This window comes from Rhinoderma darwinii, chromosome 5 (genome assembly GCF_050947455.1).
Source record: "Rhinoderma darwinii isolate aRhiDar2 chromosome 5, aRhiDar2.hap1, whole genome shotgun sequence".
NCBI classification, from domain to species: Eukaryota; Metazoa; Chordata; class Amphibia; order Anura; family Rhinodermatidae; genus Rhinoderma; species Rhinoderma darwinii.
Genome location: NC_134691.1, coordinates 334,034,791 through 334,061,265, shown reverse-complemented (window position 1 = coordinate 334,061,265; position 26,475 = coordinate 334,034,791). Strand labels below are relative to the sequence as shown.

At 41.9% G+C, this 26,475-nt stretch overlaps 1 protein-coding gene across 6 annotated transcripts in view; it reads right to left on the bottom strand.

The window, feature by feature from the left end:
- Window positions 1-26,475, bottom strand: part of PHF14 (PHD finger protein 14) — a 230,168-nt gene that overhangs the window by 142,626 nt on the left and 61,067 nt on the right. For all 6 annotated transcript variants that reach the window (XR_012847778.1, XM_075827762.1, XM_075827759.1 and 3 more), the window contains 3 exons: window positions 15,180-15,283; window positions 14,841-14,972; window positions 2,237-2,405 (listed from right to left, as the gene is read on the bottom strand). Coding sequence is in view for 5 of the 6 variants with exons in the window: in XM_075827762.1 (XP_075683877.1) it covers window positions 2,237-2,405; window positions 14,841-14,972; window positions 15,180-15,283 (405 nt within the window). In the remaining variant the exon portion in view is untranslated. The remainder of the gene's footprint in view (window positions 1-2,236; window positions 2,406-14,840; window positions 14,973-15,179; window positions 15,284-26,475) is intronic.

Below are 26,475 nucleotides of genomic sequence, written 5' to 3'. Positions count from 1 at the left end.
GGCACATTTAGTGGGTGCAATCATGTCGCTGGTGCCGTGAAACTTTGTTAGGGCTTTACAGCTTAATAATAAGGGTTTGTCCAGGGCCATAAATAGGTTGTGGGATGTTCGGCCACATACTAGAGTGAGAAGAGTCATATTTCTATCACCATACAGAACATCTGTTAGCAGATAACGCTATCTGTCTGGATATGGAACTTTTATTTTTAATGAGTTTATCAGTGTCTGTTGCTTGTGTTCCTGCACCTGCTTTTTTTTTCCCCCCTTAGGGTCTTCTGGGAGGTGGAATATCTAAAAACCAACACTGCGCTTCAATCCCTGACAATGTGCGTTTGTAAGCACAAATACAGATAATGAAATCTCCTCTGAACGCCAGGACGTGGCACAGCAAACATGTTCAGAAAAAACTAAACAAACTTATATGGGTCACAATTAAAGCAAACGTCCCATCCCCCCTCCTTCTCCATATTACGGTTCATTGTTCTCAGTCTATGTTTGGCATTTCATTAATAATCATGGCATCTCCTCCATTACCTGAATTCCTGCTGTGTTTGTCCTTATAGTGCTTATAGACCGTAGCCAATCTGAACAAGCAGAGCTGCAGTGTAAAGCATGGGGCATTTGGACATGATAAAGGGGGAGTCCCCCACCCAGGACTCCCCCTCTGAGCTAAAAATGGCAGAACACATCCAAATAATACATGAAAGCCCATTCATTTGACTGACCGGTACGTAATGCTACATTTCCCCTACAGTGGGTGCTGCAGGGGAAATGTATAGCCAGTTAGGTAAGGGTTAGAGAAGCTGGACTTGCAGCGATCCGTTGATCGCCGGCCAGCTGACCTGTCTTCATGAGACAAGAGATTTCTGGGATTCTTATATCTTCTCTGTTTAGGGTTCTTTTAATTATAGGGGGAATAAGAACACAAAAAAAGTATGTATTACTCCACTGTGGTGCATCATGGGAGGTGCAGTGTTTACAAGACAATTGTCAAACAGCTATCATGGTCAGCCATACAAGGTCTCTTGGGGCTGCATGTTCTGTCTTTTGGTCACCCTGAAGGACCTCCCCTTCCTCTTGGCAGTCAAACGAAGTGGAATTGACATAAAGGAGGGAGGAAGTAGCTAGCCTCTTCACCTAATTTCAATAGAAATCAGTAGAACTGGTAGACATCATTGCAGGCAAGGAAATTAAATCTGGAAAGAAACTTTATTTAATCTAATCCCACATGCGAGTGATTCATCTAATATGACATCCTTAGACTCAGATACAGACTTCCCCTTTAAGAGCTACAAATTCTTCTATTCACAAAAATCCTTCCCCCCCCGTCACGACAACTAAGCCCTCTCCACTGAACTAGCAGATGTGATCTACAGCTGGTCATGCTCTTTAGTAATATGGATTTCCAGATAAAGGCAAAGCCGATTCATTTCACTTAAAATTGAAATTAGGTTTAATTAATTTTATATACGTACGGCAACGTCGCGGTCTAGTGACTCCATTTTATTGTTATTGATTTTATACCAGATACACAGAAAATAATAAATAAACATTTCAGCCACCCCTATAAATATATAAAGTGGATTAATGAATTCGTTACGGGATGAAATACCAGTCCGCAAAATACAGGGGGGGGGGCGGCTTAATTTAAAAAGCCAATTATTCCTTTATACAGATATATATATATATACACACACACACACATACATACATATACACAGATTCGGTAACATACATATACAATATATATAGATTTATTTTGCTGACTGGTATTTTATCCCGTAAAAAAAACCTAAAAGTTTCTGTGAATTCTTGTATGTAGGTGGGTGACCAAATACCGTTCTCCAGAGTCTTCAAAATGGCTGACAATGATTGCAACTTCCTGTCATCGCTTTCCGCAGAAGGAAAAGTTGAGGAGCAAAAAACACTGCCCCAACAACTGACATACCATGTAGAATAACAGAATAGGACAAGTTTGATAATTTGGGGGAGCAGCACTTTAAAGGACAAGTTAAAGGGGTCCCGTCAACGCTAATGTTAGAATATTTATGTCTTAAGAAATAGAAATTAGAGAGCGTATCTTTGTGCCCAGATCAAGGGTGCTGCAAGCCGAAAAAACCCTCTGAGTGCTTTTCATTGGCTAAAGGGGATGGGACACTTTAATTAGTAAAACGTCACAGGCTCCCATATCAGACAACGGCTTTTAGCTTCATTGTGTGATGTATTAAATACTTACCGTGCCCCTTAAAGGAGTTTTCTTGGCATCCAGAGGCATATCTTGTGATACAAATTTCACTGGTTCCTTTATTTGCCTTCTAGATCTTTTGGTTCCATTTGGTAATGTTTCCATAGCGAAATCCGCTTCTAAGTCACTGCTACCCGCCTGGTCACACTCCGAGCACTGCCTGGATGGGCACAAAAGCAATGAAAATGTTGTTCTCCCTTTTCTCACTTAAAGAGGCTCTGTCACCAGATTTTGCAACCCCTATCTGCTATTGCATGTGATCGGCGCTGCAATGTAGATTACAGTAACGTTTTTATTTTTAAAAAAACGAGCATTTTTGGCCAAGTTATGACCATTTTTGTATTTATGCAAATGAGGCTTGCAAAAGTCCAAGTGGGTGTGTTTAAAAGTAAAAGTCCAAGTGGGCGTGTATTATGTGCGTACATCGGGGCGTTTTTACTACTTTTACTAGCTGGGCGTTCTGACGAGAAGTATCATCCAAAAAGCCAAAAGGGAATCAATTATTTTGCTAAACCATAGATTGGCTAGCCAGAGAAAGGCTTTTGAAGAACATATTCACTACCAACAACTAGGGGGAGCCTCACAGTTTGAGAAGCCTTGCAGTAGAGGAAGACACTGTGCCACTGCCTCCATTGTTCTCAGCAATCATGTGAGACTACGCTCCTGTGACAGAACTGTTGGGGCTGGATGATGTCCCCCAAAGGTCTTTTCTGACCTTTTGGGGATTAGATGTACGAGAAAAAAACCATAACTAAAACACATAAAACAAACATTAAAAAAAAAAAAAAAAACTATGAAAAAAAAGCGAGAAAAAAACCAAAAAAAAAACGTGGCTTAAGTCGTAGCCCTGCTGAAACTTCCCTAACTAGACCGTATGCTATATCTAAATAAGCGATACACTATAACAGTCAAAAATACACATTTTACCGGATTAAAAAAGAAATAGTTTGAACTTAATGAACAATTTTTTATTTTTTCCCTTTACTATCGTCCACAAACCAAAATAATTCTAAAAGAAACAAAAAACAAATACTACGTGTGTAAATTTTTTAATAAAATAACAGTGTCATAATAATACGCAATAATAACATTAATGGAATAAAAAAAAAAAAATGAAAAAAATTAGTGACATATAAAGGAGTCAAGAAAACCCAAGTCCTCGAGTCATCCTATCCCGCCAAGATGCTAAAAATCAGCCTGACATTTCTTAGTTCTAGGTTTCCAGAAAATCTAGGTACTGACCAAAACGGCTAGGGGCCTGTCCACATAACATTTTCGCCCTACGTTTAGCGTGTATGTTAGGAAAGCTCCCTATGTTTAAAATGAACATGTCCATAGGGCTATAGAATAACTTTGCATACTAAGCTATTCCATTCTGAAGTATCGCGAAAAAAAAAAAAAAAGTATACCATGCAGTATTTTTTTTTTTTAACATGGGAGCCTGTGTGTGACGGATGCCACTGACCGACGTTGAAAATATACCTCGTGGAGATTTCCTAGGGCCGGAATCCCATCAAGTAGAGATCGGCCCGTAGAGATTGGCCCTGGTGAAGTGCCCGTCAGAGAATCAGTAGCGCTCTGGCCAGTGACTCCGGGACTGGAGAAGCCCCTGACATTAGTGTCCATATATGTAGAGTGACGTCAGGTGCTCCTCCAGGAGCGGAGACCCTGGCCAGAGCTTTGCCGATGCTCTGGCCGGGGATTCTGGCATCTTATAGCTCCTGACGTCACTGTCCATATATAGACAGTGATGTCAGAGGCTCCTCCAGAAGCAGAAGCCCCAGCCAGAGCGTTGCCGATGCTCTGGCCGTGGATTACTGTTTTTTTAAGCTCCTAATATCACTGTCCATACATGGACAGTGACATCAGGGGTTTTCCAAAAACAGGACGCCCCAGCAAGAGCGCTCTGGCCGGAGACCCCATAAATGAAAGCCTCTGACATCACTGTCCATATATGGACAGTGACGTCAGAGGTCTCCACTGTCTTAGCACTTAAAGTAGCGCTATGCCCGTGGAGTTCGGTCGAATTATTTCAATGTATGCCTATACAGTGGGATACGTCTGTGCCTTCCGTCTAAGGCAGGGGTCTCAAGCACGCGGCCCGCATGCGGCCCCTGGGGCTGTCATCTGCGGCCCGCGGGACACAGAGCCGCTAGTATTGGCTCTTCTCCGAGACTCTGGAATTCCCGGACATCGCTGTCCACATATGAACAGCTATGTCTGGGGCTTCCCCAGAGCCGGAGTCCCGAGCAGAGCGCTGGTGTCGGCTCTGCTCCGGGACTCTGTGGAATCCCCTGACATCGCTGTCCACATATGAACAGCGATGTCTGGGGCTTCCCCAGAGCCGGAGTCCCGGGCAGAGCGCTAGTACAGGCTCTGCTCCGGGACTCTGTGGAATTCCCTGACATCGCTGTCCATATATGGACAGTGTGTCAGGGTCTTGCCAAGAGCGGAGCAGAGCGCTGGTGTCGGCTCTGCTCCGGGACTCTGTGGAATTCCCTGACATCGCTGCCCATATATAGACAGTGTGTCAGGGTCTTCCCCAGAGCAGAGTCCCGGGCAGAGCGCTATTATCGGCTCTGCTCCGGGAAAGCCTCTGACATCGCTGTCCATACATCGACAATGATGTCAGGGGCTTCCCCAGAGCAGGAGTCCCAGTGATGTCAGGAGCACAGCTGGAGTCCCAGGAAGAGCCTACTAGCGCTCTGCCTGGGACTCCAGCTCTGGGCAAGCCCCTGACATCACTGGGGCAGCCTCTACAGAGGGCACTGTGGCCTTATCTACAGAGGGCACTGTGGCCTTATCTACAGAGGGCACTGTGGCCTTATCTACAGAGGGCACTGTGGCCTTATCTACAGAGGGCACTGTGGCCTTATCTACAGAGGGCACTGTGGCCTTATCTACAGAGGGCACTGTGGCCTTATCTACAGAGGGCACTGCGGCCTTATCTACAGAGGGCACTGCGGCCTTATCTACAGAGGGCACTGCGGCAGCATCCACAGAGGGCACTGCGGCAGCATCCACAGAGGGCACTGCGGCACTATCTAAAAAGGGTGCTAACTGAGCCGCCGGACTGCATTTAGCGACACTTAAACTGGAAAGCTGCATTGTTGAAATAAGCACGTGGAGAAATATCTAAAATTTTAAACCTAGCGGTATTATTATAGTAATGTAGTATTGTAGTAATGCAGTATTATTATTCTAGTAATATAGTGTTATAGTAGTTCAAATAACTAATTGATTAACAATAATTTTGTATTGTATCAAATTTGAAAGTAATGCGGCCCGTCAACTTCCCATTTTTTCTATATGCGGCCCACTTACCCGGCCGAGTTTGAGACCCCTGGTCTAAGGTATATGTCATCAAAAGTGATGTGAACAGGACCTAATACAGAGGTTGTCATCCAGCTTTTCTAGAATCCTGAATGGCAAATTCATATACATATGATTGGCAAATCGGTTCAGTAAAGAATTATAATTATATATATATATATATATATATATATATATATATATATATATATATATACACACACACACACACACACACACACACACACACACGATTTTCCTTCACTGTGGTCATGATCAGGCCTGTGACATTTTTAGCAGGAGCATGCAGGAAGCGAGAACAGATTTTACGCATTGCCATTTAGGAAAAGGAAAGTAAGCATAAAAGCAAAGGGGGCGTGCGTGACATTTTACCACAAATTTTATTTTGTGTAAATCGGACCGCAGCTTCTCCGTGCTCGGACAGATATGCTCTTCTGTAGTGTTAGGAAATAACTAAGAACACGATTTAAAGCTGAAAACCAGCATCAAATCATCTTCTGATGCGTCAGATACTTGTTAGGAGATGGCATATATGGAGACCACAACCTCGCATCACCCCTGATTTGGACTGCAGCACTCTATAGTGTGCCCATATCCTAATGCGTCACAGGAGGGGGAAAGCGAGGGAGCGGGAGCGAAAGAGAGCCGGAGAGCGAAAGAGAGCCGGAGAGCGAAAGAGAGCCGGAGAGCGAAAGAGAGCCGGAGAGCGAAAGAGAGCCGGAGAGCGAAAGAGAGCCGGAGAGCGAAAGAGAGCCGGAGAGCGAAAGAGAGCCGGAGAGCGAAAGAGAGCCGGAGAGCGAAAGAGAGCCGGAGAGCGAAAGAGAGCCGGAGAGCGAAAGAGAGCCGGAGAGCGAAAGAGAGCCGGAGAGCGAAAGAGAGCCGGAGAGCGAAAGAGAGCCGGAGAGCGAAAGAGAGCCGGAGAGCAAAAGAGAGCCGGAGAGCAAAAGAGAGCCGGAGAGCAAAAGAGAGCCGGAGAGCAAAAGAGAGCCGGAGAGCAAAAAAGAGAGCCGGAGAGCAAAAGAGAGCCGGAGAGCAAAAGAGAGCCGGAGAGCAAAAAAGAGAGCCGGAGAGCAAAAGAGAGCCGGAGAGCAAAAGAGAGAGAGCAAGAGCGAGACACAGCAAATAAAGAGGGCACAAGAGATAAAGAAAGCATAATAAAGATTAAACTTTCATTCAAAGTCCTTGGAAAGTCCAGTAACAATGTGATGGGCAATGTGATGGCGGCCATTAGTGGTCGTCATTCTACATTTCTGATCTGCTTTGGAGACCAAAATGACTCAAAAATGGCTGAATATTAAAAGATGTCACTGAAGGTTATGGGTTATTTCTTTACACGTTTTTGTTTTGGAGGTAATTCTCTAGTCGTAAGTAAGTTTGGCTTAGAGAAAAAGAAGGAAAGAAAACTGTTGTAAAATAAAAAGATGTAATCAACGCGTCTCAGTTTCACCAAAATACTCCTCCTCTTTCCGAGAACATTTGGACTAATTAAAAGCAAAGAGAATAAAATTAACCAACCGCAACAACCAAGATGAAAAGAGCGTGTGCTTATAACCCAGGGCAAAGGCAGGTTGTAAGCAGAAAATAAAAGGATTTCTAGTATGTGACCTACTCTACCTGGCCTCCAACTGGGAAGGAGCCTTTTAATCCTCTAGACAGATGACACTTAATGCTTCTTACAATTTACTTAAAAGGCAGAACAAAATAAAAAAAATGACAGGTTTCTTGCTCCACAATTTTGGAGGCACGTCAAAAATGACACAAATGGATTATTCTTCATGTTTAGCTGTACTTAGGAAAATATACGAGTCAACTCTTATTAAAGGGGACAAACTGTACCAAGACCTAAGCACATATGTGGGCGTAGAGAGGGTCACAGACATGAGACGACCATCAGAGGCTGGGCCAACCAGAGGATTCTCTTGTGCTGACTGAGTGATGAACACGGTAATGGGGTAAACCCAAGGGTACAGTAAAAGACAACTCCATGTGGAGGTAATTTTGCAGACAATCACTTGGCACTAGAGTCCATTTTTTTATGGGTGGATTCCCAAACACATTTCCTCTGGTGTTCACAAGGAACCCCAGGATCGCAACTGAGAATTGGGAAAAAATCAACCAGTTGCCTAAAAGCAGATGATGAGACACTATCTGTCAGGCTCCATAGGAAAACAAAAAGCATGTAAAAGAAGACCAGTGGGCCTAAGGCTACTCAACAGCTCTGGAGACAGACAACTAAAAGAAGCACTCCGGCAAAAAAAAATTTTGCAAATATAATGCCAACTCACAAGCAATATTCTAGCAGTGTTATTTGTTTCTTCCCAGCTCAGTTTCACCTATACATTCTAAACATTTTCATTATGGGCAGCTGTGTCATGTGATCTCAAAATAGACCAATATAGACCAAAATAGACCAAAATAGACTAGGCTCTCATGTGTAGACAGGGGGTCATTTCTTGTGTGTCTGACTTCCGGTGAACTACAGGACTACATCATCACCTACCAAATATCTCCTGGCAGCTCTGAGTTATAAAACTCCCTTGACTTACACTAACTGTCTATACTGAGTGTTGTGTGCAGAGTCCAGTTTATTTCTATAAGATGCAGCTACTCACTGTCTCCTGTGTAAAAACGGACAGTGAGAAATCTATCCCAAGAAGGTGGCAGAGGACACAGGCTGAAGCTGCATCACATAGGATGCAGACTCTGCAGTGTAAGGACAGACGTTCTGTCAATTATCACAAACAGGAGGCAGGGAAGAGAGGCTGAAGCTGCATGACATAGGAATACACTGAAACTTTGCAGTGTGAGGACATCAGTTCTCTGTCAGTGATGTATAACTTGCTGCACTTAGATAGGACTCAGAGCAGAGCAAGTGCAGTGTGATGAGACTTCACACCACTCTGTATCTGCAAAGCCAAAAGCGTCATGGGAAATGTAGGCTGATATGGTTCTTCTAATTCAGAGCTGAAGAAGGAACCAAGATGGAAAACAACCCATCAACTAAAACAGTTATGAACAAATCATACATAGGAGACTCTACATTATTCTTTAACCCCTTAATGCAGCTTGACGCAACTGTATATCAGGGTTTGCACTGTCTTAACGCACCATTAAGCACAGTTACGTCATGGTGTTTTTCTGTCACCATGTCAAAAGACATGGTGACAGGACAGTGATATTGGCTATCACAGACAGCCAATAGTCACTGATGCGGCGTTGCGCCGCCCACGGTCACTGTGATTGGTCAGTCAGTAGTGACTGACCAATCACAACATTGCAGCAGGATTACCCGGCAAAAACAGCTGGGAAGCCAATTTGCTGATGACTTGTTGGCAACAGGAGACCTAACAATGGACTCCTGTCTGCCAAGTACGGGGCCTGTTAGGCCTCGATAGGCTTCCAGCCGCAAATGAAAGATGGCGGCGGGTTCAGAAGCGGAGCGTGCGCCATCAGCCGCGTGTGTCAGCTGTATGTTACAGCTGACACGCTGCTGTAATGGCCGGGAACGGAACGAGCGCCGATCCCTGCCATTAACCCCTTAGATGCCGCGATCAAGGCATCTTAGTGGTTTCTAGCCGGCCAGCATCGCAGGGGTGCCGATTGTTGCTATGGCAAACGGAGGCCAACAGTGGCTTCCTGGTCTGCCACGTATGGGAGCCCATTAGGCCCCGCCCAGAGGCGGAGCCGAACAGGCTTGCTGTTAATGAATAACTGACAGCTCTAATGTGCAGGCCTTCAAGTCCCCTAGTGGGACGAAAAATAATAATAAAAAAAGGCCAAAAAAGTTATTAAAGTGTAAAGATAAAAGTTCTAAGTTACAAAAAGAAAAAGTAGATGTGAACCATAAGGGAACAAAAGCCCCCAACAAAATATGATATGCAAAAGTATATGCAAAAGTAGAAAATCTTTATTAGATACAATACGGAATAAAAGGATGGACTATACACGAAAAAAAGACAATAGGGTCAGATGAAATAGACCAGTGACCTGCAGAGACAGTCACCTCAAGTAATCGGAGTACACTCCATTACCCACAGCAAAAAATGAATATTTACCAATAGATTATGTGCTCGTATATATACACAAAGATAGAGGTGCCAACTAATTGAAAGCAAGTAATACATAATAAGACATGTCCCAATATCAAATGTAATTCTATGGGTAATATACCCAGGGAAATAAAAGGTATATTAAGCCATAAACAAAAAGGTACACAAACAAAAAGTTAGCACATACCCTGAGACATGGTGGGGAGTGAAACCGGCAACCTAGGGACCGGAAGAAACAACAGCACCTCGACGCGCGTTTCGGCAAACAGATCGGCTTCGTCAGGAGGCTACATTCAATATAACTTGAGGGGTTTAAATAGGAAGTAAATGGTTGCGCTCAAATGTAATGAGCGCAAATCGGCGCTCGACACGCCTGCCGAGAGACTCACACATCACGGGAAGCACCGCAAGTCTAGATGGTTTGATGACAACAGTCAATAGTCGCCATAGCAACGCCGACGCTAAGCGGCACTCCCGGATGTGGGTCCCACAGCGCATGCGTGACCGAGCGGCTGTGCGCAGACCAGAGCCGAGACAACAAGAAGACACGGACAAAATGTATGTAAAGACCTAATATGGAACTGATGCAAAGATCTGGAGATATGACACTAAGCAATAGAAATTTTATGCATTTTGCTTATTATTTATTATTACTATTACTATAGTTACGTCGGCGTTACTATGGTGATTCTTGACTGTTATCATCATACCCGCTTCCCGTGATGTGCGAGTCTCTCGGTGGGCGTCTCGAGCGCCAATTTGCGCTCATCACAGGTGAGAGCAACTATTTACTTCCTATTTAAACCCCTCAAGTTATATTGACTGTAGCCTCTTGACGAAGCCGATCTGTTTGGCAAAACGCGCGTCGAGGCACTGTTTTTTCCGGTTCCTAGGTTGCCGGTTTCACTCCCCACCATGTCTCAGGGCATTTGCTAACTTTTTGTCTGTGTACCTTTTGTTCATGGCTTAATAAACCTTTTATTTCCCTGGGTATATTACCCATAGAATTACATTTGATATTGGGACATGTCTTATTATGTATTACTTGCTTTCAATTAGTTGGCACCTCTATCTTTGTGTATATATACGAGCACATCATCTATTGGTAAATATTCATTTTTGCTGTGGGTAATGGAGTGTACTCCGATTACTTAAGGTGACTGTCTCTGCAGGTCACTGGTCTATTCCATCTGACCCTATTGTCTTTTTTTCGTGTATAGTCCATCCTTTTATTCCGTATTGTATTATTGTATCTAATAAAGATAGAAAAACTTTTGCAGATTATATTTTGTTGGGGGCTTTTGTTCCCTTATGGTTCGCATCTAGGTTGTCTACTTGTAAATTAGGGACCCCTCTTTACGCCATTGGTTTGGTTAGAGGTTTTGGTAGGTTGTTTGTTTACAAAAAGAAAAACTTCCTTTTATAAGATCAATTTGTATATAATTCAGATAGCACCAGATACAAGGGGAAAAGGGGGTTTTGCACAGATAGGGGCCCAACCCGAAGATGGGTAAGCAATGGCGCCATTAAAAAGCGGCGAGCCGCTATTACTTTGACAAAACGCTTGTATATGCAGTCTAACCAGCACGGCTCAGTGCCTGAAGAAGGTCGCCTTGACCGAAACGTCGCACTCTGCCACTGGCATTAAAACCAAAATAAAAATTACCTTTTTCTTAAATTGGTGTGCCGGATACGCTTTACTTACTTGCCTTTTAGAAGAAGTCCTTTATTATAGGAAAAAACTAAAAATGTCCAAAAAAAATAACACATAATGCGTTCGTAACGACCCAAACTATAAATGTTATTTTTCCCGTATGGTGAACACCGCCAAAAACAAAAAAAATAAAAAACAATGCCAGAATCGCTATTTTTTGGTCACTACCCCTCCCAAAACATAGATTGAAAAGTGATCAAAAAGTCGCATGTACCACAAAATAGCACCAATAAAAACTACAACCCATCCCGCAAAAAACAAGCTCTTTACGATACCAGCCGCATGTGTCCGCAGATTATTATTTCTTCACAACATTATTATACCCGGATCTACTCCTCACAGCTTACATATGTCCCCACATTATAAACTGAAATGCCAGTAAATACCCCAAACAGAACTACCGCTAAACTCCCTCCCTTCTGAACCCTACAGCGTGCCCAAAGAGCAGTTTACGTCCACATATACAGCATCGCCATACCTGGGAGAACCCGCTTAAGATTTTATGAGGTATTTGTCTTTACTGGCACAAATTGGGCACAACATATTATGCACTAAAATGTCATATCAGTGTAAAATTGCAACTTTCACTTTACACCATCCGCTGCGCATTCATTTCTAATGTAAAAATACCTGTGGGGGCAAAATGCTCACTACACCCCTTAAAATGCCCTACAGGCTGTAGTTTTCCAAAATACGGGGCACTACTTGGGGGTTTGTTTTACTATTTGACGTCAGAGGCCTGCAATCACGGGCCAATGCTGTTAAAATCACCAAAATAGACCTCAAATGCGCATGTTGCTCTTCACTTCTGAGCCCTGTCATATGTCCAGGCAAATGATATATGCCTTGAGGGGTTTAGTTTCCAAAATGGGGTCACTTCTTGTGGGCTTCCACTGTACTCTGGTACCTCAGGGGTTTTACAAATACGACATGGTGCTCAAAAACCAATCCATAAAATCTGCATGCCAAATAGCGCTCCTGCCATTCTGAGCCCTGCCGTGTGTCCAAACAGCAGTTTATGACCACATGTGGAACATTGCCGAACTCGGAAGAAATTGCTTTACAAATGTTGGGGTGCTTTCTCTTCTTTATCCGTTGTGGAAATTAAGAAATTCTACAATTTAGTGCAACAAAATGTAGATTTTCATGTTTACGGCCTAATTCCAATAAATTATACTAAAGACCTGTGGGGTCTAAATGCTCACTATACCCCTAGTTGAATTCCTTGAGGGGTGTAGTTTCTCAAATGGGGTCATATTAGGGGGGTGGGGTCTCTACTGCTTTGGCCCCTCAGGGGCTATGCAAATGCGACATGGTACCTGAAAACCATTCCAGCAAAACTTGAGCTCCAAAACACAAATAGCGCTCCTTCCCTTCTGAGCTTTGCCGTGGGTCCAAACAGCAGTTTATTACCACATATGGCGTATTGCTGTAATCGGGAGAAATTGCTTTTCAAATGTTGGGGTGCTTTTTATCCTTTATGCCTTGTAAAAATTTAAAATGTCTACGTTTTATTGTGAAAAATGTTGGGATATTCATTTTCACGGCCTAATTCCACTAAATACAGCAACAAAGTTGTGGGGTCAAAATGCTCACTATACCCCTTTATAATTTCCTTGAGGGGTGCAGTTTGCCAAATGGTGTCTTTTTAGTGGTGTTTCCACTGTTTTGGCACCACAAGAGCTCTTCAAAACTGACATGGTGCCTAAAATATATTCTCATAAAAGGAGACCCCAAAATCCTCTAGGTGTTCCTTTGCTTCTGAGACCTGTGCTTCAGTCCATTACCACACTAGGACCACGTGTGGGATTAAATATGTGGCAATAAATATGGAGTTGCGTTTCTCTGGAAAAAGCTTAAGTGGTAAAGAAGAAAATGGATCAAAACAGATTTTCTGCAAAAAAAATAAAAAATTTGTACATTTCACCTCCTCTTTGCTTTAATTCCTGTGAAAAGCCTAAAGGGTTAATAAACTTTCTAAATGCTGTTTTGAATACTTTGAGGGGGTTCAGTTTTTAAAATGTGGTGATTTATAGGGGGTTCCTAATATATAAAGCCCTCAAAACCACTTCAGAACTGAACTGAACTAGACCCTAAAAAATTAGGTTTGGAAAATTTCTTGAAAATGTGAGAAATTGCAGCTAAAGTTTTCTAAGCCTTGTAGCGTCCTAGAAAATTAAAAGGATGTTCAAAAAAACAACTTAAAGTACAATATGCCCTTTGAAAACACGTCAGATATGAAAAAAACGGCCATGTCCATAAGGCCTTAGTCAAAAAGGGGTTAATAATAGCCCATGCTGCCCTATATAGGTAAAAGAAAAAATTGCTTGAGTGCTTTTTTAATTATATTTCCATACACACAGCACAAATATATAACGTATCTAAATATACAGACACCAGATATATACAAAATCCAAAAGAGATTTTATAATAAATATATATATATATATATATATATATATATATATATATATATATATATATATATACATATACACACACACACACACACACACACACACACACACACACACACACACACACACACACACACACAGCTATTCATACACTAAAAAGTTTGCCTACCTCTGTAATATCCGTCATTGCCCTAGGCAGCTCTGTAGTGAAGTGATAAGCTCCTCCCTCTAGGCAGCTCTGTAGTGCAGTGATAAGCTCCTCCCTCTGGGCTGCTCTGTAGTGCCAGGCTCCGCCCCCTAGACTGGATCTCAGCAGCTCCTTCACAGACCCTACAGTCCTTCTAGTAAGCAGGAGGAATGTGTTCTCTGGCAACACAGGGCCCAGGGCTGGTACCACTGATGGGGACCCAATACAGCTGAACCATCTTCCCTATGATTAAACCGGCCCTGATCACAGAACGGTGTACACTCCGGCAACTTCCTCCAGCAATAACAGTTGATCGCTAGGGGTTCCAACAGCCGGACTGTGGTGGTCAGTATCCATACAGGAAAACGGTTACACAAAAGGGGTGATATCCAGGGTGGGATGTCCCTTTAAAGAGGCTCTGTCACCACATTATAAGTGGCCTATCTCCTACATAAGGAGATCAGCGCTATAGGTGACAGCAGTGCTTTTTATTTAAAAAAACGATCTATTTTTACCACTTTATTAGTGTTTTTAGATTTATGCTAAAAACAGGATCCCTATGCGCTGAGTAAATGAATGGAGAAGTGCATGATGCTGATTGGTCACTGATTGGTCACTGATTGGTCACTGATTGGTCAGCGTCATACACTCCTCTGTACAACGCCCACTTGGTCTAAAGTAAAACTACGCCCAATTGGGCATTAAGCATCTCATTAGCATAAATCTAAAAACGCTAATAAAGTGGTGAAAACAGATCGTTTTTTTAAATAAAAAGCATTACTGTCACCTACATTACAGCGCCGATCTCCTTATGTAGGAGATACGGCACTTATAATGTGGTGACAGAGCTGCTTTAATTATTACTATATGAGTCTCTTAATTATTACGCACTCACCAGTAGCTGTTCTTGGTTTTCTTTGGCATCCTGGTGAGTGGGGGATCCAGGCACCCCAAGTGATAATGCAGTTTGCATGTGTCACATAGCAGTAATAGATGCTGGTCATGGTTCCTCTTACATATTCCACAACTATAAGAAAAAAAACATGAGCGGAGAACGGCGTCAATCACAGACGTCTGCCCTGCGGCCATGAAAAGAATTATCACAACGCTGGGCTAGCAGAGCGCGGCTGTGCTCCCACAAACACGTGTCCCGCTGCTCTGATTTAAAACATTAACAACCTTTTCCGAAGGAAAATGAAATTGCAATGCTAATCAAAATATGGATAACAATTACCTGTAGAGGACCGCCGGCAACGACAACATCTTCTGTGTCCCCCCCTCTCTCTTACTGGGTTTTCTTTCTTTCGGGGCCCGGAGGATGACTGGGAGATTTGGTTTCTAAATCAGAAAAAAAAATGGTACAAATTAGAAGTTATATAAACCCCCACATAAAAAATAAGCTCAGCAAATGACAGGGTTAATTTAAAGGTGTCATCCCGTCTTATGTAAATAAAGCTTAAAGGTGTATTCCCATCTTAGGGATTGATCCATAGGATATGCTATTAATGTATGATAGGGGCTGAAGAATGGGGGACCTCCTGTGGTGCCCCCTAGTGTTCTTTTGATACCCCCTGAAAAGGTCAACCGAATGTAGGTCGTGTTAAGTGTGCCAATTCTTATTGGCTGTATAGGAATCACTCAGCCGCCAATGTATAAGATGATCTGGGTGTCGGGATTGAACTACTGAGCATGTGTGACCACCGACAACCGACACATTAGACTCTAATGCCTCATGCACACGACCGTTGTGCCACTCGGGCCGTTTTTGATGGCATCCGATAGTCTTCACGGACCCATTCACTTTAGCGGGTGAATCGGGTCCTTGAAAACTGGTCCGAGTCTCCGATCCGAGGAAAGATAGAACATGTCCTATCTTTCTTTGGATCACTGACGGGACTCGGACGGCGCACACGGTCGTGTGCATGAGGCGTAACTTGTGGTAAAGGTGGCATCTTATGACAGTGCCCATGTAAAGTCACTGAGCGCTCCAGTATGACCCATACTACCATACTTCTAGCATTGTTTGTCTATGTAGATTGCATGTCTGTGTGCTTGATTTTATGTAACCGTTTGAAATGGGTGTGTCTGAAACACCTAAACTCGATAATTAAAAGAGATGTCCACATACTTTTGGCCATATAATTTACAGTAAGTTCATTTTTAAAGGGTCTGTTTTTATCTAGCAACAGCGCCACTTTTGTCTATGGACTGTATCTGGTATTGCCGCGCAGATCAATTCTAGTGAATGTAACACATGGACAAAAAAAGTGAAGATTTTCTGGGAGTAAAAAAAAATAAAAAATCCTAGACAAAATCCCCTTTAATACCTATGAATAATCTGCATCTACAACGTTCTTGGACAGGGAGGAAAAAAAAAAGCTGCCAAAATGACGGCAATGTGAATGGCACCCGAGTATCTCCTCTTGGAAGAAAAAACTGGAAAGATAAAATGAATTTAAAAAAAAAACAAAAACATAACATAATTTGGCCCAGAAATCAGCCCAGAGCGTCTCCCCGGTTTGCCTGGCAATATAATAGTGGAGCGGTTTTTGCGCGCTGCGTCCTCGCTCAGTCACTGCTCTATAGGTTAATTAGAAACATTATCTTATTGGACCAAACTCTCTACAAAGCAGACGAGATTCTCTTTGGGTTTCCACTAATCTGTTGTACGCGAGCCTCTCAGACAGCAGCCATCTATCAAAGTCATTTCTCGCGGGCCCCGTGGGTCTACATCTGTTCAACCAACTGGGAAAAAAATGTCATGCAAGCTGTGTAAATGAATTCTGCTCCTGCCACGGTCAATACAGACACACACACACACGCAGACGTCCTGTACAGGGACTAAAGACACGATTTCATAGCTGTGTATGTACTGATACCGTCCAACTACACACAACCGCATTTAAAGGGGACATGACACTATTTTTTTCCTCCTGTAACTGTACAATAAACCTCCTCTACAAAAGGCTGGGGGAGGGGGAGGTCTCCACTTTTTCCTTCAGAAATTACTTTATAGTTCTGACATTTTTCCAGCTACCAATACAATTTGCACTTGCAGGAAACCGAGGCAGAGAGGTGTTCCCCTTTACAGGTAATAAGAAGCATTTCAACCAATCACGGGATAGACAGATCTGCTTATAGCCATGTGATTGGTGTACACGACTCCAGTAACTGGTACTGGCAGCAGATAAGATATCGAAGGCTTCAATCTTTCAGTCTTCATATTTTAACAAGAATGTGGCCCCTTCACTGGCAACAAGCGGAGATCTTGAAAATGGTGAATTGATATACAAAGTATATGAAACATTCTTTATAATAAATAACGGGCTGGTCTCACAGAGCCCTCTTCTTCAAAAGAAACCGTCACACCAATCAGTTTATGAAAGAGAAAAAAGCTTCTCTAACCACTGGAGTGATTGTCAATGGAAACTACATCTAACCATACATTTTAGCTGCAGCGGCCACTTCAGGAGAGATGGAGTACTGCATCCCAGTCATTTGGATGAATGGCTGTCCACGTAATGCACAGCGTGAGCTGCTTCTACAGTGCTCTCTATTCTAGCTAATAGAGGGTGGACACCCCTTTATGACGACAATATGCCCTATTAAAACATGTGGAAAACGGTCGTCTTGATGATACACCCCATGCTTAAAGGAGTTGTAACACCTCAATATAAGCTCCATTCCAATTGAGCTTTCAGAAACGGAGCTTTCAGAGGATCTAGTTCTTTAATGGGATGAGTGAATGGCTGCACCCATGATCACTCCTCCAGTACAAACACCCCCCAGAGAAATTTACAGACTGATCGTCACACTTTATTTTTAACCCAGGTTTAGGTGTAGTGCTCCTTTAAGAGTCTTTCAGTTTCCCCTATTCCGTGTTGATGGATGCAAAGTGTTCTTGTTGGTGACGGTAATTATCACAAAAGCTGCTCCGTAAGGAAAACAACAGTGGCCAACATAGATGTGGCCAAATTGGCACGGCCGACAGAATTTCACACCGGCTCATTAAATCAATGGAAAGGCTGAGCAGCAAAATGTCATTCTGACTTCAAGTCATATTTTATCTATTTAAAAAACAAAAGTATCAATAGTCAAGCCAAGAGAAAAAAGATTGTGCGCAATACTAGCAGTTTAATTCTTGTATATAGGGAGCAGTATTATAGTATTTATATTCTTGTATATAGGAGCAGTATTATAATAGTAATATTCTTGTATATAGGGGCAGTATTATAGTAGTTATATTCTTGTATATAGGGGGCAGTATTATAGTAGTTATATTCTTGTATTTAGGGAGCAGTATTATAGTAGTCATATTCTTGTATATAGGGGGCAGTATTATAGTAGTTATATTCTTGTATATAGGGGGCAGTATTATAGTAGTTATATTCTTGTATATAGGGGGCAGTATTATAGTAGTTATATTCTTGTATGTAGGGGGCAGTATTATAGTAGTTATATTCTTGTATATAGGAGCAGTATTATAGTAGTTATATTCTTGTATATAGGTGCAGTATTATAGTAGTTATATTCTTGTATATAGAGGCAGTATTATAGTAGTTATATTCTTGTATATAGGGGCAGTATTATAGTAGTTATATTCTTGTACATATGGGGCAGTATTATAGTAGTTATATTCTTGTATATAGAGAGCAGTATTATAGTAGTTATATTCTTGTATATAGAGGCAGTATTATAGTAGTTATATTCTTGTATATAGGGGGCAGTATTATAGTAGTTATATTCTTGTATATAGGGGCAGTATTATAGTCGTTATATTCTTGTATATAGGGAGCAGTATTATAGTAGTTATATTCTTGTATATAGGAGCAGTATTATAGTAGTTATATTCTTGTATATAGGGGGCAGTATTATAGTAGTTATATTCTTGTATATAGGGGCAGTATTATAGTAGTTATATTCTTGTATATAGGAGGCAGTATTATAGTAGTTATATTCTTGTATATAGGAGCAGTATTATAGTAGTTATATTCTTGTATATAGGAGCAGTATTATAGTAGTTATATTATTGTATATAGGGGATAGTATTATAGAAGTTGCATTCTTGTATATAGGGGGCAGTATTATAGTAGTTATAAACTTGTATATAGGGGATAATATTATAGAAGTTACATTCTTGTACATAGGGGGCAGTATTATAGTAGTTATATTCTTGTACATAGGGGGCAGTATTATAATAGTTATATTCTTGTATATAGAAGCAGTATTATAGTAGTTATACTCTTGTATATAGGGGCAGTATTATAGTAGTTATATCTTGTATATAGGGGCAGTATTATAGTAGTTATATTCTTGTATATAGGGGGCAGTATTATAGTAGTTATATTCTTGTATATAGAGGGCAGTATTATAGTAGTTATATTCTTGTACATAGGGGGCAGTATTATAGTAGTTATATTCTTGTATATAGGAGCAGTATTATAGTAGTTATATTCTTGTACATAGGGGGCAGTATTATAGTAGTTATATTCTTGTATATAGGGGCAGTATTATAGTAGTTATATTCTTGTATATAGGGGCAGTATTATAGTAGTTATATTCTTGTATATAGGGGCAGTATTATAGTAGTTATATTCTTGTATATAGGGGATAGTATTATAGAAGTTACATTCTTGTATATAGGGGCAGTATTATAGTAGTTATATTCTTGTATATAGGAGCAGTATTCTAATAGTTATATTTTGGTACATAGGGGCAGTATTATAGTAGATATATTATTGTCCTCTTGGCAGGTCATAAACAGATCCTTTCTCAACAGGGGAACAATCTGTAGGCCGCTTTCAGGTGGCCTTACACGGCCACATCTTAGTACCGTGTTAAGATTGTCAAAACACTTTCCTAAACAAACTTGTATCACCATAGAAGTCTGATCAGAGAGCTGTCTGTATATACATTAGTGTAGGTGTTTGACCAGGAGTCATAGCTTTATAACTTCAAAAAGCCTGACAATGAAAAAGGCAAATACTGTACACACTAAGCGGAGTGTAGCCTTTATGAGCGGTGAGAAGTTTCATTATTTGGACACAAAGAAGTTTTTAAAACATTGTGCAGAAGTTTCAATCAAAGAAACAGACGTGACACAAATTCAGAATAATTTTAGACAACTGATCGGCCATTGGGGATCGAAGTGACTATGAAACCCTGCACTGTCAAAGCTTCAAGAGGGAGGTCACAAGAAAGAAGAGCAAGACATCCGTTTAGTGACTTGACAAGTTCGTAAACAGAAATAGCAGAAATTTGAAAGTCGCTGGTAACCGGTTTTTACTCTTCTGCGCTATACATGTATAGTGAAGGAAATAAGTATTTGATCCCTTGCTGATTTTGTAAGTTTGCCCACTGTCAAAGACATGAACAGTCTAGAATTTTTAGGCTAGGTTAATTTTACCAGTGAGAGATAGATAATATAAAAAAAAAAAAAGAAAATCACATAGTCAAAATGATATATATTTATTTGCATTGTGCACAGAGAAATAAGTATTTGATCCCCTACCAACCATTAAGAGTTCAGCCTCCTCCAGACCAGTTACACGCTCCAAATCAACTTGGTGCCTGCATTAAAGACAGCTCTTACATGGTCACCTGTATAAAAGACTCCTGTCCACAGACTCAATGAATCAGTCTGACTCTAACCTCTACAACATGGGCAAGACCAAAGAGCTTTCTAAGGATGTCAGGGACAAGATCATAGACCTGCACAAGGCTGGAATGGGCTACAAAACCATAAGTAAGACGCTGGGTGAGAAGGAGACAACTGTTGGTGCAATAGTAAGAAAATGGAAGACATACAAAATGACTGTCAATCGACATCGATCTGAGGCTCCATGCAAAATCTCACCTCGTGGGGTATCCTTGATCCTGAGGAAGGTGAGAGCTCAGCCGAAAACTACACGGGGGAACTTGTTAATGATCTCAAGACAGCTGGGACCACAGTCACCAAGAAAACCATTGGTAACACATTACGCCGTAATGGATTAAAATCCTGCAATGCCCGCAAGGTCCCCCTGCTCAAGAAGGCACATGTACAGGCCCGTCTGAAGTTTGCAAATGAACATCTGGATGATTCTGAGAGTGATTGGGAGAAGGTGCTGTGGTCAGATGAGACTAAAATTGAGCTCTTTGGCATTAACTCAACTCGCCGTGTTTGGAGGAAGAGAAATGCTGCCTATGACCCAAAGAACACCGTCCCCACTGTCAAGCATGGAGGTGGAAACAATATGTTTTGGGGGTGTTTCTCTTCTAAGGGCACAGGACTACTTCACCGCATCAATGGGAGAATGGATGGAGCCATGTACCGTCAAATCCTGAGTGACAACCTCCTTCCCTCCACCAGGACATAAAAAAAAGAAGCACATTAAGGTCATGGAGTGGCCTAGCCAGTCTCCAGACCTTAATCCCATCGAAAACTTATGGAGGGAGCTGAAGATCCGAGTTGCCAAGCGACAGCATCGAAATCTTAATGATTTACAGATGATCTGCAAAGAGGAGTGGGCCAAAATTCCATCTAACATGTGTGCAAACCTCATCATCAACTACAAAAAACGTCTGACTGCTGTGCTTGCCAACAAGGGTTTTGCCACCAAGTATTAAGTCTTGTTTGCCAAAGGGATCAAATACTTATTTCTCTGTGCACAATGCAAATAAATATATATAATTTTGACAATGTGATTTTCTGTGTTTTTTTTTTTATATAATCTCTCTCTCACTGGTAAAATTAACCTAGCCTAAAAATTCTAGACTGTTCATGACTTTGACAGTGGGCAAACTTACAAAATCTGCAAGGGATCAAATACTTATTTCCTTCACTGTATGTACAGCAGAAATTACTGCAAATAAAAGGGTTTCCGGGTTCAGGTAAATAAATCTTTATCATTGTATAATGAATTATTTTAAAGGGGTTGCTCAGATTTAAAAAGTAGGAATTAGACCTATCGGTAATTGTATTTCCAGGAATCCATCATGACAGCACCACAAGAGGAGGTTGCCCTATTGACCTCTGTAGGGACAGGAAGATTAAAAGGCCCCTCCCACCACCCACTTGCCAGTGTTTTTCAATTACGACACCAGGATGGGTACAACCCTATTTTATTTCTAGGGATAATAACTGACATGTTACTTGCACAAATCAGAATTCAATAAAGGGAGGGAATGTAAGGGTACGGTCATGATGGATTCCTGGAAATACAATTACTGGTAGGTCTAATTCCTACTTTCCAGTACATCCCTCATGACAGCACCACAGGAGCAATACCAAATTATAATGCTCAGGGTGGGACTACGGATTGAGGACTTTCCGTCCAAAACTTAAATCCGTATCTGACAGAACATCTAGCCCATAATGTTTGTAAAACGTATGATGGCTTGACCAAGTGGCAGCTCTGCAGATTTGGTCCATAGAGGCTTCTCTTCTTTCTGCCCCTCGATGCCGAAACTGCCCTCGTTGAATGGGCTTTGATGCCTTGTGGGGCACATAGTTCTTGGGACTTGTAGGCTTCTTGTATGGTGGTTTTTACCCATCTCGCTAGAGAGCCTTTTGAGGCTTTCTTTCCTCTATTCTTTCCCCCGAATAGGACAAATAGATTTTTATCTCGTCTCCAGGAGGAGGTTCTATCCAGATACTGAAGAATTGTTCGCCGGACATCCAGGCAATGGAATTTTTCTTCTTGTTGGTCTTTAGGATCTGGACAAAAGGAAGGTAGAATTATTTCTTGTTCCCTATGGAAAGCAGTAGATACCTTCAGAATAAAGGAAGGATCCAGCTTTAGAATGATCTTGTTTTCTTGTACTCTTAGGTAGGGTTCTATGACCGACAGAGATTGGATTTCTCCAATCCTTCTTGCTGATGTTATCGCGACTAAGAATGCAGCTTTTAGAGTTAAAAAATGCATACTAATCATGTCGAGCGGCTCAAAGGGGGGATCGCAAAGAGCGGTTAACACTACATTCAAATCCCAGGTAGGAATGGATTTCTTTAGGGAAGGTTTCAGTTTAGAGACTGCTTGACTGAATCTTCTGATCCACCGATGTTCAGCTAAAGGAGTATTGAAAAAATTACTTAAAGAGGCTCTGTCACCACATTATAAGTGCCCTGTCTCCTACATAAGGAGATGGGCGCTGTAATGTAGGTGACAGTAATGCTTTTTATTTAAAAAAACGATCTATTTTCACAACGTTAGGAGCGATTTTGGTTTATGTAAAAGAGTTTCTTAATGCCCAAGTGGGCGTATTTTTACTTTCGACCAAGTGGGCGTTGTACAGAGGAGTGTATGACGCTGACCAATCGGCATCATGCACTCCTCTCCATTCATTTAGACAGCAGAATCGCTTTCTTACTAGAACATGATCTGCAGCCACATACACAGTGTCCAGTGTCCTGATAATGAATACACACGACCATCCAGCCTGGACGTCATGTGTATTCAGAATCCTGACACTTCTGAATATTTTCTGTGAGATTTACAGCAAGGGAAACGAAATCTCGTTTACCTCCGTAATCTCGCGAGATTTCGTATCCGTTGCTGGAATCTCACAGAAAAGATTCAGAAGTGTCAGGATTCTGAGTACACATGACGTCCAGGCTGGATCGTCATGTGTATTCATTATCAGGACACTGGATTAATGTTAATCAAGCAGAATCTCTGTGTATGTGGCTGCAGATCATGTTCTAGTAAGAACGCGATTCTGCTGTCTAAATGAATGGAGAGGAGGGCATGATGCCGATTGGTCAGCGTCATACACTCCTCTGTACAACGCCCACTTGGTCGAAAGTAAAAATACGCCCACTTGGGCATTAAGAAACTCATTTACATAAACCAAAATCGCTCCTAACGTTGTGAAAATAGATCGTTTTTTTAAATAAAAAGCATTACTGTCACCTACATTACAGCGCCCATCTCCTTATGTAGGAGACAGGGCACTTATAATGTGGTGACAGAGCCTCTTTAAGGCTGAAATTTGCACTTTTAAGGTACTAGGGCTAAGCCCTTTTTTGAATCCCGATTTTAGAAAATCTAGGATTTTCGCGATGTTGGGAGAAAAGGGGTCTGGTACTTGGTCTCCATACCAGGAACAGAATTTCTTCCAAATTTTTTGATAGATTTTTTAGGTAACTTCTTTATGACTTGATAAGATAGTTGAAATTACCTCATCTGACAGACCGTGATTTCTCAAGATCTGCCTTTCAGGATCCAGGCTGACAACTTCAGAGTTTCTATTTCCTGAAAGAATAAGGGACCCTGGGAGAGAAGATTCTTCTTGACTGGGAGCACGATAGGGTCTTCCAACCATAGGTACTTTACGATTGGAAACCAGCTTCTATTTGGCCAATAGGGAAGAATAATGATGAGCTTTGTCAAATCTTCCTGGATTTTTCTTAATGCCATTGGTATTAGAGGAAATGGAGGAAAGGCATAGGTCAGATCCATGTCCCAGGGTTGTGACAATGCATCTACTGCCAATGGGTTGTCTTTGAGATTTAGGTAGAAGAATGTCTCTACTTGAGAGTTTTTCCTTGTGGCAAAACAGGTCTATTTTTGGATAACCCCATCTTCGGGTTAAGGACAGAAAGACTTCCCTGTTTAGGGACCATTCTCCAGGGTTTACTTTTTCTCGACTCAGGAAATCTGCTGATAGGTTCTCTGAGCCTTTTTAGGTGGACTGCAGAGACTGATAGGACATTTTCTTCTGCCCAACTGAAAATTTGTGTAGAGAGGGCCTGAAGAAGAGTGTGTCTTGTTCCCCCTTGATGGCAAAGAAAGGACACCGCTGTTGTGTTGTCCGATAAAACTCTTATATGCTTCCCTTTTATGATGGGTGAAGCTCTTATAAGTGTCTCCCATACGGCTTTTAGAAATTGACTCCATGAAATAGATTGGATGCAAGACGTCATCATTCCCAACATCCGCATTCCTTCCCTTATGGAACAGGCGCTTTTCCTCCAAAATTTCCTTACTTCTGTCAGTAGAAGTTGTTGTTTCTCTCTTGGGAGGAAGGAATATTGAAGGGAGGAGTCTAGTAGCACTCCTAAGAAGACCTTCTGTTTTTGGGGAAGAAAGCATGACTTTTGGACGTCGATTATCCATCCCAATTCCTGTAGTAGGGAAAGAACCTGTGACCGATGACTGTTTAAGATAGACGGAGTATCTGCTGTCAACAGGAAGTCGTCTAGATATGGGATAATTACTATGCCCTGACTTTTTACGAATGCCATAATCTCTGCCACAATTTTTGTAAAAATTCTGGAGGCGGAGGAAATGCCGAAAGGGAGGCAGACAAACTGGAAGTGGAGAATGGAAGGACCGTTCTGAATCGCGAATCTGAGGAATCTCTGGTAAGCGGGGTGGATAGGAACGTGATAATACGCATCCTTTAAAATCGATCGTACACATTGAAGCCTCTTCCCTTATTAGAGGAATAGTCGATCTGATAGACTTCATCTTGAATTTTTGATATTTTACCCATTTATTCAGGACCTTCAGGTTGATTATTGTCCTGTAAGAACCGTTTGGTTTCTTGACTAAGAAGATCTTTGAATAGTGGCCCTTGAATTTTTCGTTGTGGGGAACTGGAGTAATGGCTCTCAATTTGAGTAGTTTCTGGACGTCCCGGATATGGATCTGATGAATGTCTTTTGCTTGGTACTGGGTTATTAGAAATTTCTCTGGAGGAATGGAGGAGAATTCTATTTTGTACCCTTCTTCTATAATCTTTAGAACCCAGGGGTTCTGGGTTATTCCGGTCCATTTGGAATAAAATTGTAGGAGTCTTCCCCCCACACTCTTGGCGTCATTGCTTTGAGGGCTGAAATGAGTTGTTGGGGTTAAGGAGATCTCCTCGACCCCTTCCTCCCTTGGGGTAACTCCAGCGACCGGACTTCCCTTTCCCGCTGTAGTTCTGTAAGGTTGGCTCCCTCTGTTGGCAAAACCTCCCAAACGTAGGTTTTTTTTTTGGTTTCTCTTCTGGAAACCCCTTTTTCCTATCCGCTGCATTCTCCAACAGGTTATCCAGGAGAGGACCGAACAACAGAGAACCTGTAAACGGGATAGAACACAACTTGTTCTTGGACTTCGTATCTACTGACCACATCTTGAGCCATAATGCTCTTCTAGCAGCATTTGAGAGAGCTCCATTCCTGGCAGCAAACCTAATGGATTCCGCTAAAGCGTCTACCAAGAAACCGGTTGCCATCTTTAGTAAGGGTAGAGATTCTAATAGATCTTGTCGTGATGTCTTCATCATTAAATGGGTCTCCAGCTGGTTTAACCATATAAACATTGCTCTTGCTACCGATGTGGCCGCAATATTCGTAGAGATCAAAGCGGAGGAAGATTCCCAAGATCTTTTCAGTAGCCCGTCTGCCTTCCGGTCCATGGCGTCCGTCAACTCAGAGGAATCTTAAAATGGGATTGCGGTTTTTTTAGCAACCCTGGCTACTGGGACATCTAATTTTGGGATCTCATCCCAAGGTTTAGTGTCTTCTGGATCAAAGAGAAGTCTGTTTTTAAATTCTCTTG